We start from the raw sequence: 14,989 nt of genomic DNA on the forward strand, positions 1-14,989 counted from the left end.
AAGCTTAATGGTTAGAAGAAACATGATCAATTAATCAGTGATATTGACTTGAGATAAGCACTTGGGAGAGTATGCTATAACAGCATTAATAGATACATTCCCTGGGCACAAGGAGCTTACAGTTTAGAGAGGGAGACAGGTATTGAAATAATTGTTAGGTAAAGGAAGCCACGGAGGGCAAGGAGATGGACATAAGTCCTGTGGGGATGAGGTTGGCATCTAAATGTTTGGAGGTGGGTCAAATTCATGGGAGAGGCAGCGGGGTTGGAGTGAGGAGGGAGAAATAGGGTGTGAAGAATGACAGTAGAGACCAGGAAAGCTTCTTGGAGGAGATATGATTTGAAGACAGGGAAGATACTGGTCTGTCAGATATGTAGCAGGGAGGGAGGAAGAGAGGGCTTGAGCAAAGGGTTGACAGTTGGTGAGAGAAGATTGACAGCGAAAAGCGTGGTATGAGGGAGCAAAGTTTGTGGGCTGGGTTCAAGTGGAACAAGAATGGGGATAATTAAGGGAGAGAGCTGAATGAACACCTTGAATCTGAGGGTGAGGAGTTTCTGCTTGATGTGGAGGTGGATGGGCAACCAACAGAGACACTTAGGGAATGGGGAGATGTGCACAAAGTTATTCTTTAGGAAAATGATGCGGGCAGCAGAGTGAAGTATGCAATAAGGAGGGGAGAAAGTGCAGGCAGGGAAGTCAGCAAAGAGGCTAATGCATGGGCCATTGTGAGATATGACAATCAAGGATTGGTTCAATCCTTGAACCAATGTGGTAGATGTTTGAGTGAGAAGAGGAGCAAATTTTGGAAATGTTGCAGAGAGAGAATCAACAAGGTTTATCAGAAATACTGTTCTATCTTGCAAGCAAGTGAAAGTAATAACAATAATTGAGGTATTGGTTAAGAGCTTACTATGTGTCAGGCACTGGACTAAACACAGGGGCAGATACCAGCAAATAATAATAATAATAATAATAATAATAATAATGGCATTTGTTAAGTGCTTACTACATGCAAAGCACTGTTCTAAGCGCTGGGGAGGTTACAAGGTGATCAGGTTGTCCCACGTGGGGCTCACAGTCTTAATCCCCATTTTACAGTTGAGGGAACTGAGGCACAGAGAAGTTAAGTGACTTGCCCAAAGTCATACAGCTGACAGGCATCAGAGCAGGGATTTGAACCCGTGACCTCTGACTCCCCAGCCCATGCTCTTTCCATTGAGCCACGCTGCTTCTCAGGTTGGACATGTCTCGATCCCCACTGTACAGATGAGGTAACTGAGGCACAGAGACGTTGAGTGACTTCCCCAAGGTCACACAGCAGGCACGTGGTGGAGCTGAGATTAGAACCTATGATCTGATTCTCAGGTCTGTGCTCTATCCACTACATCAAATAGTAGTGCTTAGAGAAGCAGCATGGCTTAGTGGAAAGAGCCCGGGTTTGGGAGTCAGTGGTCATGGGTTCTAATCCCTACTCCAACTCCTGTCAGCTGTGTGACCTTAGGCAGTGACTTAACTTCTCTGTGCCTCAGTGACCTCATTTATAAAATGGGGATGAAGACTGTGAGCCCTGTGTGGGACAACCTGATCACCTTGTATCTCCCCCAGCGCTTAGAACAGTGCTTGACACATAGAAAGCGCTTAACAAATACCAACATTATTATTATTATTAGTGCAAAGAGCCTAGACTTGGGAGTCAGCAGTCATGCGTTCTAATCTCGGATCCGCCACTGATCAGCTGGGTGACTTTGGGTAAGTCGTTTGACTTCCCTGTGCTTCAGTTACTTTGTCTGTAAAATGGGGATTAAGACTGGGAGCCCCATGTGGGACAACCCGATTACCTTGTATCTACCCCAGAACTTAGAACAGTGCTCGGCATATAGTAAGTGCTCAATGAATGCCATTATTATTATTATTATTATTATTATTATTATAGTAGTCATAGTAATAGTCGTACAAGTAGCTGTTATGGGCAGGACAAGTGTCTACCAACTCTGTTGTACTTTACTCTTCCCAACACCTGCACAGTGCTCTGCACACAGTAAATGGTCAAGGATTATCATTGTTTGATTGATTGTTAGTAGTAGTGAGAGTAATAATAGTAGCATTTACTGAGTCCTTAGAGATATAAGTGTTTAGTACAGTGGTCTGCACACAGTAAGCGCTCAATAAATATGATTGAATAAATGAATTTCTCCATAATAAAAATACTTAGATGTGAACCCCAGATGGAACATGGACTGCTTACAACTTGATTATCTTGTACAGATTTTGGCTCAAATTAAGGATATATTAAGGACTATTTTTATTATTATGAATAAAAGAGAAAGCATCAGGCTCCTGGAGAAAATGCACTCTGGGTTCTAATCCCAGCTCCACCAGTTGTCTGCTGTTTGACCTTGGGCAAATCACTTTACTTCTGGGAACCTCAGTTGCCATATCTGTAAAATAATCATAATAATAATAATGGCGGTATTTGTTAAGCACTTACTTTGGGCCAAGCAATGTTCTAAGCGCTGGGGTAGATACAAGGTAATCAGGGTGTCCCACATGGGGCTCACAGTTATAATCCCCATTTTACAGATGAGGTAACTCAGGCACAGAGAAGTTAAGTGACTCGCCCAAAGCCACACAGCTGATAAGTGGAAGAGCAGGGATTAGAACTCACGACCTCAGACTCCCAAGCCCATGCTCTTTCCACTAAGCCATGCTGTAAAATGAGGATTAAGTCTGTGAGCCCCATGTGGGACATGGACTGTATCCAATCTGACAATTTTGTGCCTATCCCAGCACTTAGTACAGTGTCTGGCATACATAAGCGTTGAACAAATACCAATAAAAAACAAAAAGAAACAAAAAAAATCCCAACACTGGCCAATTTCACTATTGGAGGATGTAGGTGAGGGAGGTGCTGAGGTAATGGGGAAGCAGCAGAGCTTAGCTGATAGAGCACAGGCCTGGAAGTCAGAAGGACCTGGAATGTAATCCTAATTCCACCATTTTTCTGCTGGGGGACCTTGGGCAGTACAGTCACTCATTCTATCCTGACTGGATTACTGCATCAGCTTCCTTTCTGATGTCCTAACCTCCCCTCTCTCCCCACTCTATTCCATACTTCACTCTGCTGCCCCAATTATCTTCCTACAGAAATATTCTGGGCATGTCAGCCCCTTCCTCAAAAATCTCCAGTAGTTGCCTATCAACCTTCGCATGAAGCAAAAATCCTCTTTCTTGGCTTCAAAGCTCTCCATCACCTTTCCCCCTCTTGCCTCACCTCCCTTCTCTTCTCCATCCCAGCCCACACACTCCGCTCCTCTAATACTAAGCTTCTCACTGTGCCTCATTCTTGCCTGTCCCACTGTCAACCCCTGGTCCACATTCTACCTCTGGCTTGGAATGCCCTCCCACCTCAAATCCGCCAAACAATCACACCTTCCCCCTTCAAAGCCCTATTAAAGGCTCACCTCCTCCAGGAAACCTTTCCAGACTAAGCCCCTCATTTCTTCAGGTCCCTCTCCCCTCCACGTCGCTTCGACTCACATCTTTTGCTCTACCCCTCCTCCCACAGCAGTTGTATATATATGTTCATATCTACATTTCTGTTTATTTATATGGATGCCTGTTTATTTGTTTTGATGTGTATATATCTATAATTCCATTTATTTATTTTGATTCCTGTTTACTTGTTTGGATGTCTGTCTCCCCACTTCTAGACTCTAAGACCGGTGTGGGCAGGGATTGTCTTTATTGCTGAACTATACTTTCCAAGTGCTTAGTACAGTTCGCTGCACAGAGTAAGCCCTCAATAAATATGATCGAACGAATGAATAAATGAATGAAAGTCACTTAATTTATCCGCACCTCAGTTACCTCATCTGTACAATGGAGATTTATTCTGTTGGCCCCATGTGGGACAGGGACTGTGCCCAACTTGATTAGCTTGTAACTACCCAGTGCTTAGTACAGTGCCTGTTACATAGTAAGCACTCAACAAATACTATAAAAAATGGTGAAGAAGAAAGTGCTTAAGTAAATTCCATAATTATTATTATCATTATTATTTGTTAAGCACTTACTATGTGTCAAACACTGCTCTAAGCACTGGGGTAGATATAAGCTAATCAGGTTGGACACAGTCCCTATCCCCCATGAGGACAATAGTCTCAATTCCCATTTTCCAGATGAGGACATTGAGGCCAAGAGAAGATAAGTGACTTGCCCAGGTCACGGAACCAGGATGATGGTGAAAGGGCCATTGGGAGATGATATGGACCAGGTGAGGGACAAATTCATTTATTCATTCAATAGTATTTATTGAGCGCTTACTATGTGCAGAGCACTGTACTAAGCGCTTGGGATGAACAAGTCGGCAACAGATAGAGACAGTCCCTGCCGTTTGACGGGCTTACAGTCTAATCGGGGGAGACGGACAGACAAGAACAATGGCAAGAATGTATCTAGATAATAATTATTATTATGGTATTTATTAAGAACTTATTATGTGCCAAGCACTATTCTAACCACTGGGGTTGATAGCAGCATGGTTCAGTGGAAAGAGCACGGGCTTTGGAGTTAGAGGTCATGAGTTCAAATCCCAGCTCTGCCACTTGTCAGCTGTGTGACTGTGGGCAAGTCACTTAACTTCTCTATGCCTCAGTTACCTCATCTGTAAAATGGGGATTAAGACTGTGAGCCCCACGTGGGACAACCTGATTCCCCTGTGTCTACCCCAGCGCTTAGAACCATGCTCTGCACATAGTAAGTGCTTAACAAATACCAACATTAATTAATTAATTAAGGTAATCAGGTTGTCCCACATGGGGCTCAGAGTCTTAATCCCCATTTTATAGATGAGGTAACTGAAGCACGGAGAAGTAAATTGACTTGCCCAAAGTCACCCAGCTGACAAGTGACAGAGCCGGGATTAGAACCCACAACCTCTGACTCCCAAGCCTGTGCTTTTGCCACGAGGCCCTGCCGCTTCTCTGTAAGCTCCCTATGGGCAGGAAATGTGACTGCTAACTCCACGGTACTGTACTCTCCCAAGTGCTTACTACAGTGCTCTGCCCTTAGTAAGTGCCAAATAAAAACCCTTGATAGATTGACTGGGAAGAGGAAAGAGATATAAAATATTGGTATCATATGGTTTTAATGCACACTCCTTGGTACTGCTGAACAAGTCATAAAGCTCTGCTACAGGATGTTGTATAGCCGAGGATGTTTAGCCAAGGGCTAAAAGCAGGGTAAGTGAGAGGCTGGGGTGCCCCCAGGGCTGACCTCATGGTCCCAGCCTCAGAGGCCTCACGGGCAAAGTTAGCAGAGGAGTGGGTTCACAGTTTCAGGCCCTAAAAAGGTTCTTATCAAACATCCATGGGTAAAATACACCACACTGATTGCTTGATTACTTCAAAAGTGGGAAGTGGCACATTTCTTCCCTCCCCTCAAGAAGCTCATACTCTAATGGGCAAGATAGAAAAAAATATTTACAAATAGAAAAATCCAAATAAATAGTTAAATAAACAAATCTACAAAAGAGTTAAGGATGGGTCTAAGTGCACAAGATGCTAGAGAGAGCTGCTGGGTTGATCCATCTGAGGATTTAGGGGATTTGTCAGGGGAAGCCTCTAAGAGGAGACAGCATTTTAGGAGAGCTCTGAAGGTGGGGAAATCTCTGGTCTGTCAGGGCAACACTGCTTTGCTCCCCAAAAAACAGATCAGCCAGAGGCTCTTTCACTGGCTACTTCTGGCAGATTCTGCTGAGAAAACCTTCACACTGAGAAGCAGTGTAGCCTAGTGGATTGAGCCCGGGCCTGGGAGTAAGAAGGACTTGGGTTCTAATCCCTGCTCCCTCACTTGTCTGCTGTGTGACTTTGGGGAAGTCACTTCATTTCTCTGGGCCTCAGTTACCTCCTCTAGAAAATGGGGATCAATCAATCAACTGATCAATCAATTGCATCTATTGAGCATTTACTGTGTGCAGGGGACTGTACTAAGGGCTTGGGAAAATACAAACAATAACATAACAGATAAAGTCCCTGCCCACAGTGAACTTAAGGTCTAGAGATTAAGACTGTGAGCTTCATGTGGGACAGGGACTGTGTCCAACCTGATTAGCTTGTATCCACTGCAGCATTTGGTACAGTGCCTGGCACATAATAAGTGCCTAACAAATGCCATTAAATAAAAAAGATTCTTTAACCGGATTTCTTTAGCAATGTGACTGACCATTGGTCCAAGAGACCAGACAACATGCATTTTACTGGGGGAAATAATTGAAAGGTTCAGACCTGAAAAAGCAGTCCCCTCCTCCATCTCATCCATCAGCTTGTCCTCAGTGTCTGGAAATTCATCGTAATCCTTTGCCACTGGACCCTTTTCAGTCTCTTCTATTTCCTCGTAATTGGACTCTATGGAGCTCGCAATTTCTTCATAGATGTCCTCAGGGACAGCAGGCACAGCTTTTCTAAAAACTAAAAGGAAAATCAGATTCCTTTAGAAATTTTGTTTCAATAAGATGAGCAGGACACGGGTGCAGTATGCGTCAAGGGTTATACCTCAGTGAGATCACTGATTGTCCTTTGAGACTCCTGAACAATCTAGATCTCTCATTAGTACATCAATCTTTTCATGAAGTTCACAAATATTTCTCATGTTCCCATGAGAAGAATCACGGTGCAGTGGATAGAGCATGGACCTGGGAGTCAGAAGGTCACGGGTCTGAATTCTAATGGGTTTTCATCCCAGCTTTGCCACCTGTCTTCTCTATGATCTTGGACATGTCACTTCGCTTCTCTGTGCCTCAGTTACCTCATCTGTAAAATGGGAACCGAGACTGAGCCCCACGTGGGACAGGGATTGTGTCCAGCCCAGTTAGCCTGTGTCCACCCTAGCACTTAGTACAGTTCCTGGCACATAGTAAGTGCTTAACAAATTCCTTAATAATTATGATTATTATCACTTGGGAAGCATTATTTTGGGTACTATGCACTCGTTTAAATTGATAATCCTAAATTCCATTTTCTACATCAACCTGATCACCACTGGTAGTATTCATTCATTCATTCAATAGTATTTATTGAGCGCTTACTATGTGCAGAGCACTGTACTAAGCGCTTGGAATGTACAATTTGGGAACAGATAGAGACAATCCGTGCCCAATGACGGGCTCACAAAATAGTAGTAATAAAAATAATGATGATAATGGCATTTGTTAAGCACTTACTATGTGCCAAGCACTGCTCTAAGCACTGGGGTAGATACAAGGTAATCAGGTTGTCCCACATGAGGCTCACAGGCTTCATCTTACAGATGAGGTAACTGAGGCACAGAGAAGTTAAGTGCCTTGCCCAAAGTCACATAGCTGATGAGGTGGAGCTGGGATTAATAATTTTTAATACTAATGATATTGATTAAGAACTTAAGTGCCATGAAAGAGTGTGCAGGTGGAAATTAGACAAGGACCCTGACCCTCAAGGTTCTCACAAGCTATGAATATCAGGAGGAGAATTGGAAATGGATGCATTGAGATCAATGCCTAAAACATTTAAACAGCACAAAGGATAAGGACAAACACACAATACACACAATGAAAATGTAAGTCAGTAGGGAGCTGTAGCTACAGGAGCAGAATTTCTACTCATGATTCAGATTCCACAGCAATGGCAATCACAGCCACTAACTTTATCAATTGGATCTCAATTATGTGCAAACTACTGGATTAGGTGCTTGAAAGCATACTATAAAAACAGAAGACACAGTTCCTGTCTTTAGGGATCTTACACTTTAAGGCTGTTTTAGGGAGTGGGGGAGAGAGGAGAAGGAGAAGGAGAAGGAGAAGGAGGAGGAAGAGGAAAGAGGAAGAGGAAGAACAGGAAGAAAGGAGACAGAAGAAGAGCAATGGTAGAAGAAGAAGAGGAAGAAGAAGGAAAAGATAAAAGAAGAAAAAGAAGAAGAAAGAAGATAGACAAAGAAAAAAGAACAAAGAACAAAGAAGGACGAGGAAGAGAAAGAAGATGGAAGAAGAAGAATGGAGAAGAAGAAGAATGAAGAAGGAGAAGTGGCAGAGCTGGGATTAGAGCCCAGGTCCTCTGAATCCCAGGCCCTTGCTCTTTCCATTAGACCACACTGTTTCTCCAAAGGTAGTGACCCGAATCCATGGACGCAACCAGAACCAACCCCCACTATCTTCCTGAGACTCCTGGGGCTGTGACTGGATCCTGCTGGGTCTCCTGACCACAAAGGCCGGCCTCTAGTACAGCCTGTTCCAAACCATAGAACTTCGTCCAGGAACATATTCGTCTCAGGAGTGATGCCACCCGAAGACCATTCGTCTTGTTAATTCATCTCTCGGAGAGTTTTCCTCATTGCATCAGATGCCAGGATTGAATGATTGGTCATTGAGAGAACCGCCTTTGCCGTAGCACTTACCCCTGTGTCGGCATCTGTTGTTCCACATCTCCGTTGCCAGGAATATGAGGAGCAGACAGAGAATTGTCCCCAGGATGATAGAGGCGATTCCAGACGCTGAGTAAGCCCCTAGGATCTCTGGAGGAGACAGGCTGGATACTAAATGGGAAGACAGGTCACTTGAGAATTATTATTGTTGCAGTACTTGTTAAGTGCCTCCTATATACCAAGGAATGTACTAAGCACTGGGGTAGCTACTTGTTAATTGGATTGGACTCAGCCACGTACCACATGGGGCTCACAGTCCAAATAGGAGGGAGTAAGATTTTACAGGTAAGGGAACTGAGGTATGGAGAAGAGAAGTGACTTGCCAGAGGTCACACCCAGCAGACAAGTGTCAGAGCCAGGATTAGAACCCAGGCTCATGCTCAGCTCACTAGGCCAAGCTTCTTCTCTGGCTTGCCCCTTCGCCTAGTCGTGCACTTCCAGGGCCCACCATGGACTGGTTTGGACCTCTGAAATACTTAGCCAGGGCCATGACATTCTCCATGGTCCTCTCAGACACCTCATTTCCTGCTTCCACACCAAACTCTATATCTGATCATCCATATATGGACCTGCCCAGCAGCGCCATGTGGATAGACCATGGGCCTGGGAGTCAGAAAGTCATGGGTTCTTATTCCAACTCCACCACTTGTCTTCTGTGTGACCTTCAACGAGTCACTTCACTTCTCCATACCTCAGTTCCCTTACTGAGGGAACTCAAATGGGGTTTGAGACTGTGAGTCCCACATGAGACAGGGTCTGTGTCCAAACCGATTTGCTGGTATTCATCCCAGTGCTTAGTACAATGCCTGGTACATAGTAAGCACTTGACCAATATCACAGTTATTATCATTATTATTACAAGTGCAGCCAGAGAAGCAGTGTGGATCAATGGAAAGAACCCGGGCTTGGGAGGCAGAGGTCATGAGTTCGAATCTAGGCTCTGCCACTTGTCAGCTGTGTGACTATGGGCAAGTCACTTAACTTCTCTGTGCCTCAGTTACCTCATCTGTAAAATGGGGATTAACTGTGAGCCTCAGCTACGACAACCTGATTACCCTGTATTTCCCCCAGCGCTTAGAACAGTGCTCTGTACATAGTAAGCGCTTAACAAATACCAACATTATTATTATTAACTCTGATGGGGTCTGGGAACAGCTGGGTTGGGCCAGGCTGGGTCTCAAACGTCCAGCCCAGAAGGAGCTCTGCTCTCACTGGCTTGCCTGTTGTAACTCATGGATTAGGGAGGGGTTTTCCTTGCATTCAGAACAGGGGAGAAGCCAAACCACATCGGAGCAGGTTACCTGTTTCCGGGGGCAAGGTTATCATTTGACTCTCACCTAGGAAGAGAAAGGAGTAGAATGAGAATTGGGGAGGGAGATTGGTAGATTAGTTGCGCCAATCTTTCCTACCACAGTCTCGCCACTGGCTTACGCTGCCAGCTGTCATCATGACACCAAGAGAGACAGTGCTGGGCACTGTGGGTAATGGATGCATCCAGAGAGCAAGAGGGGATCATAGTTGCCAACCATGTGGAAGGGATGGTCAGTGTTGAATTGAGATCTGATCTGACACAGAGGCACTGAGTGATAAAGAAAGAAAGGGGGAGATAACTGGAGAGAGTTGTGGGGCTAAGGGAACTTTTTTTTTAATTTTATTTTTTTTGGATGGGGAGACGTGAGCATTTTTGAAAGCAGTGGGGAAGAAGCCATTTGAAAGTGAATGATTGAAAATGATAGGGAGGGACGAAGGGAGGGGACAAGTGTTTTGATAGGTCTGAAGGACTAGGTCTGAAGTACAGGTGGAGGAGGTTGATTTTGAGAAGAGTCAGGAAATCTCTTCAGATACTGCCAGGAAAGATGGGAAAATTGAGTAAGGGGTATGGCGTGGGAGGGACTGGAGAGGATCAAAGGAGATTCAGGGAGATCACACCTGATGGTTTCAATTTTGTCAAGAAATTATTTGTCCAGGTCGCTAGGCTCATGCGATGGTGGGGTTGGTAGGTCTGGGTATTAGGAGAGAGATAAATGTCTGAAACGCTGGCATGGGCAATGGGTATGGGTGTCAATAAGGATGGAGAGATTTCTATTGTCAACAGGGAAGCGGTTGAGGGGAGTTAGACATGGCAGGAAAGAGCCACTGAGGATTCAAAGAGTCAGAACTTTGCTGCAGGACTTTCTGAGGTGGTTCCATGATACAATCTCTGGTATTAAAGTGACAATCACAGGAAGAAAACTTGAGTACAAGGGTCTGGGGGGTGGGGTGGGCATGGACGACCAACCACAAATCATGAACCAAAAATGTTGGCCTCTCTCTGACCAGGACCTAGTCATCATCTCAGTTCAATCCCACTCCCTACCAGCAAGGCAAAGTTTTCTCCCTCTGGTTCTCACATCCCTCCCTCTGAACGGCCTCCCCAGCACTGACCGGAACAGTTGACGGCGGCATCTTCCTTGTGGTCACAGTCAGTGCGGCCCCAGGGGGCGGCTGGACAGTCCCAGAGAGAGGCCTCGCTGCCCCGGCACCGGACCTCGTCCAGCCAGATGGTGCCGGTTCCAGAGCCAAAGACCGCCCGTCCCGGGGCCGCCAGCGCTGCTCCACAGCCCAGCTGTCAGCACACGACGTGCGCATCCGCCAGGTCCCAGGCGTCGTCGCACACCGTGCCCCAGGACTCGCCGTGCCACACCTCCACACGCCCTGAGCAGCCGTCCTCGCCGCCCCGCACGCGCACCTTCTCCTGTGCTGCAAACGACAACCCCTGTCTGTCTCACCCACACCACCTGGGGCAATGAGGGGGCAGAGAGGGGCAGGGCAAGGAAAAGGAACAGTGGGGGAGACAGAGAGACAGAGACAGAGAGATGGAGAGAAAAGAAGGAAATGGAGAAGGGCATGCAGAAGGAGGGAGAGGAAGAGGGAGAAAAAAGGGAGAAAGAGGATGGGAGGGACAGAGAGATAAAGAAGGAAATGGATAAGGTGAGGGAGAAGAAAAGGAAGAGGGAGGAAAAGAGAGAGATACACACACACAGACTGAAGTGGAAAGAGAGGAGAGATGAGCCAGATACCTGTGCAGTTATTGAAGACTGAACATTTAAGGATCTCTCCAGGCCTCTTTTTTTCACCTTTCTCATCTGAAGAGATAAAAGGGAGGGAAAATACTGTAGCCAGTGAAGCTGGACAGAAATATCAACTGTTACCATGTTCTGTTATCAGAATGCCCTTAACCACTCCAACTCGCTACCTGAGAAAGAGGGTGGGTGTAACAGTGAGAGCATATACTAGAGAAGCAGCGTGGCTCAGTGGAAAGAGCACGGGCTTTGGACTCAGAGGTCATGGGTTCAAATCCCGGCTCCACCCCTTGTCAGCTGTGTGACTGTGGGCAAGTCACTTAACTTCTCTGTGCCTCAGTTACCTCATCTGTAAAATGGGGATTAAGACTTTGAGCCCTACGTGGGACAGCCTGATAACCTTGTGTCTACCTCAGCACTTAGAACAGTGCTCTGCACATAGTAAGCACTTAACAAATACCAACATTATTATTACAGGGCTAATACTTTTTGAAACATTTTAGCAGGGTACCATTAAACCTCAGTGAGAAATTAAACATTAAGCTAAATAAACCCTAAGTGCACTGATATGTTCCCAAGATATAAAATGTTGAAGAGAACATATTAAAATCTCTGATGAAAAACCCTATATATATACTGCTGCCTGATCAAATAGGACCATAAATGTGTACAAAAAATCTTAATAGCATTTATTAGTTGTTTTGAGACATGAATATATAGATATATATGATTTTCAAATATTAGCCTTCATATCCCACTGAGCAATCAAGCATCCTGCATTAATACATTCGAGATCTGCCATTAACTTTGATGTACAGGTGTAGTTTTCTCACCCTAAATTGAAAAGGGTTTTTTTTCGACTTGTCAAAGTGCTTCCTAAAGATGTCTCTGCCAGACAGAGGCAGCAGCAGGAAAGGTTATATTATTTAACTGAGGAAAGCAGACTTGTGAAGAGTTGTTTCAAAGCAAGAGAGCCCTGTAATTAAGAGGAGCTCTTAAATTGGCTAGTGCTAACCCTGCCCACAAGGAACTTCGGCTCTCACGTTGTATTGCAAATCGAGAGACTTTGTTGCCTAAAGCAGGCCACGTGGCTCCCAAAGCAGAGGTGATAGATCGACAAGGCAGTCACCTCCGCAACTGATCCAGGCTTCTTCCGTCCTGGGGCACGAGTGTGGATTCCAAGGTGCGGAGGGGCACTGCCAGAGAGAGGTGTGGTGCTTCTCCTGGCATTCAATGTGATCTAACCAGGTCAGCCTGGATTCTGCATCTGTTTCTGGAGTGCCCAACACCTGCCCCCAGGGTCCACATTGCAGCTGTTTGCATATCACGGTGAGGGTGACATCCATCAGGGAGTTTTGGCACACGCTTCCCCACGTCCCATTGTAGAAAACCTCCAGCCGCCCAGTACAGGCCCAGGAACCGCCAGCGAGCCGCAAGTCTGTGAACTCTGGGGAGAAAGGGATCACTGAGAATCTGCGACGGATCAGGGGCCAAAACCCAAAGCTTGAAGCGGAGGGGCCTAGAGAAAGGAATATGGACTGAGACTCAGGAGATCTGAGTTCTAGTCCCACCTCTATCATGTGTCTGCTGTGTGATCTAGAGCAAGCCACTTAATTTCTCTGGGCCTCAGTTTCCTCATCTGTAAAATAGGGTATAATACCTGTTCTCCCTCTTCCTTAGACAGTGAGCCCCGTGTCCTCCAAGAGACCTTCCTTGATTAAGCCATCTTTTTCCCAGCTCACTCTCCCATCTGTGGATATGTGATCTTTGGATCTTTGATATTCACCCCCACCCCCACAACCCCACAGCACTTATGTACCTATCTTTAAATTATATATTATGAATTACATATATATTAATGCCTTTCTCTCTCTACACTGTAAGCTCATTATAGACAAGGAACATGTCTGCTAATTCTTATGTCTTATCATCTCCCAGCAGTTAATACACTGCTCTGCACAAAGTAAGTGCTCAATAAACATCAGAGATTGATTGATTGTTTCAAGTGGCTGTACTGTTGTATGGAACAGATGCTCCACTAACGCTCATGCCTGTCTTTTCACACCATACAGAGATGACCCCCGAGGGCCACCAAACTTGCCCGAGCAGAGAACGCCGACGTCCTCCTTGTGGCGGCAGTCGTTCCGGCCCCAGCCCGCGGAGGGGCATTTCCAGAGGTGAGACTCGTTCCCTGCGCAGCCCAGCTCGTCCAGCCAGATCGGCCCCGTCCCGGGCTCATGCACGGGGGAGACAAGGTCCCCGAGAGCCACGCCGCAGCTCAGTTGCCGGCAGACCACGTGGGCATCCACCAGGTCCCAGGAGTCGTCGCAGACCGTCCCCCAGCGCCCGTCGTGGAGCACCTCCACCCTCCCGGCGCAGCGCCCAGGACCGCCCACCAGACGCAGGCCTTCGCTCTCTGCAGGTATGGACCGATGTTGCTCCTCGCCCCCAGCCTCAGGCACTGGGCCAGGGGCGAGGAGGATGTGGGGTGGGAGGCAAGGCCTGAGCATAATGTGGAACTAGAGCCAGGGGTAAGACTGGGGGTGAGACCATGGCTAGGGAGGGGGCTAGGGATAAGGAATATGGCTGGGAGTGGGCCAATGGCCAATGTGGGACAACCATCAGGAGTGGAACTATGGGAGGGACCATGACTGGGTGAAGAGCCAGGGGTAGGACCACTGCCCAGGGTTGGAAAGGGCTGGAGGGCCGGGTATGGCAGGACAGGGCTTGGGGGGCGGCAAACCGGAAACTCACCAGAACAGATGACGCCCACATCCCAGGCTGTCCCCACAGGAAATGGCGGGGTGATGGAAACGCGGCATTGGGTCAGGCGGGTCTCATTCCCGACACAGCTGATTGCACTGAGCCCCACGGGGGTGGCCTCCGGACTGTGGGCCATCGGATAGAGGCTGTAGGCTCTCCGGGCCTCTCCGCAGCGCAGCTGATGGCACACCACCCTGGCCTCTGTCAGGCCCCAGGCCTCAGCCACGATCCTGCTCCAGCCAGCCTGCAGGGAGATCTCCACGCGGCCGTCACACCGGCTCTGCCCGCCCTGCAGCCGCAGTGCTTCCGCCAACTCACCTGGGCTCCGGGAGAGGGAAAATATGGACACGTGCAGAGAGGGACTGCCGGCATCCCTCTGAGAAGGGCTCAGAAGAGATCCAAGCTAGAGAAAGAACCTTTCACTAAAGTTGGGTAAGAAACTGCCGAGGGGACTGCCATCAGCTGTGGTGTGGTGAGCTTTCACCCAGTATTTCAAACGGGAAAAGAGAGAACTGTTCTATTCACATAGTTCAGGAAACTCATGGATGGCTTCATCTGGAAAACGAGGTAACCCATCTCCTTCTAACTTAATGCTAACTTTCTCACTGTACTTCTATCTCATCTATCTCACTTCTGATTTCTCACCCACATCCTACCTCTGGCCTAGTGTCCTCCCTCCTCATATTAAACAGATAATTGCTCTCCCCCACCTC

The 14,989-nt window shown here is 46.9% G+C and overlaps 1 protein-coding gene across 1 annotated transcript in view; it reads right to left on the bottom strand.

The window, feature by feature from the left end:
* LOC100091960 (scavenger receptor cysteine-rich domain-containing protein SCART1-like) overlaps positions 1–14,218 on the bottom strand; it is a 58,663-nt gene extending 44,445 nt beyond the window's left edge. Inside the window, 4 exon segments of the mRNA XM_039911331.1 lie at positions 10,876–11,190; positions 11,511–11,576; positions 12,643–12,960; positions 13,615–14,218. Coding sequence (XP_039767265.1) covers positions 10,876–11,190; positions 11,511–11,576; positions 12,643–12,960; positions 13,615–14,023 — 1,108 coding nt within the window. The 5' untranslated portion in view covers positions 14,024–14,218.
* Between the last annotated feature and the right edge of the window lie 771 nt (positions 14,219–14,989).

The sequence above is a fragment of the Ornithorhynchus anatinus genome, chromosome 3 (assembly GCF_004115215.2).
Source record: "Ornithorhynchus anatinus isolate Pmale09 chromosome 3, mOrnAna1.pri.v4, whole genome shotgun sequence".
Classification (NCBI taxonomy): Eukaryota; Metazoa; Chordata; class Mammalia; order Monotremata; family Ornithorhynchidae; genus Ornithorhynchus; species Ornithorhynchus anatinus.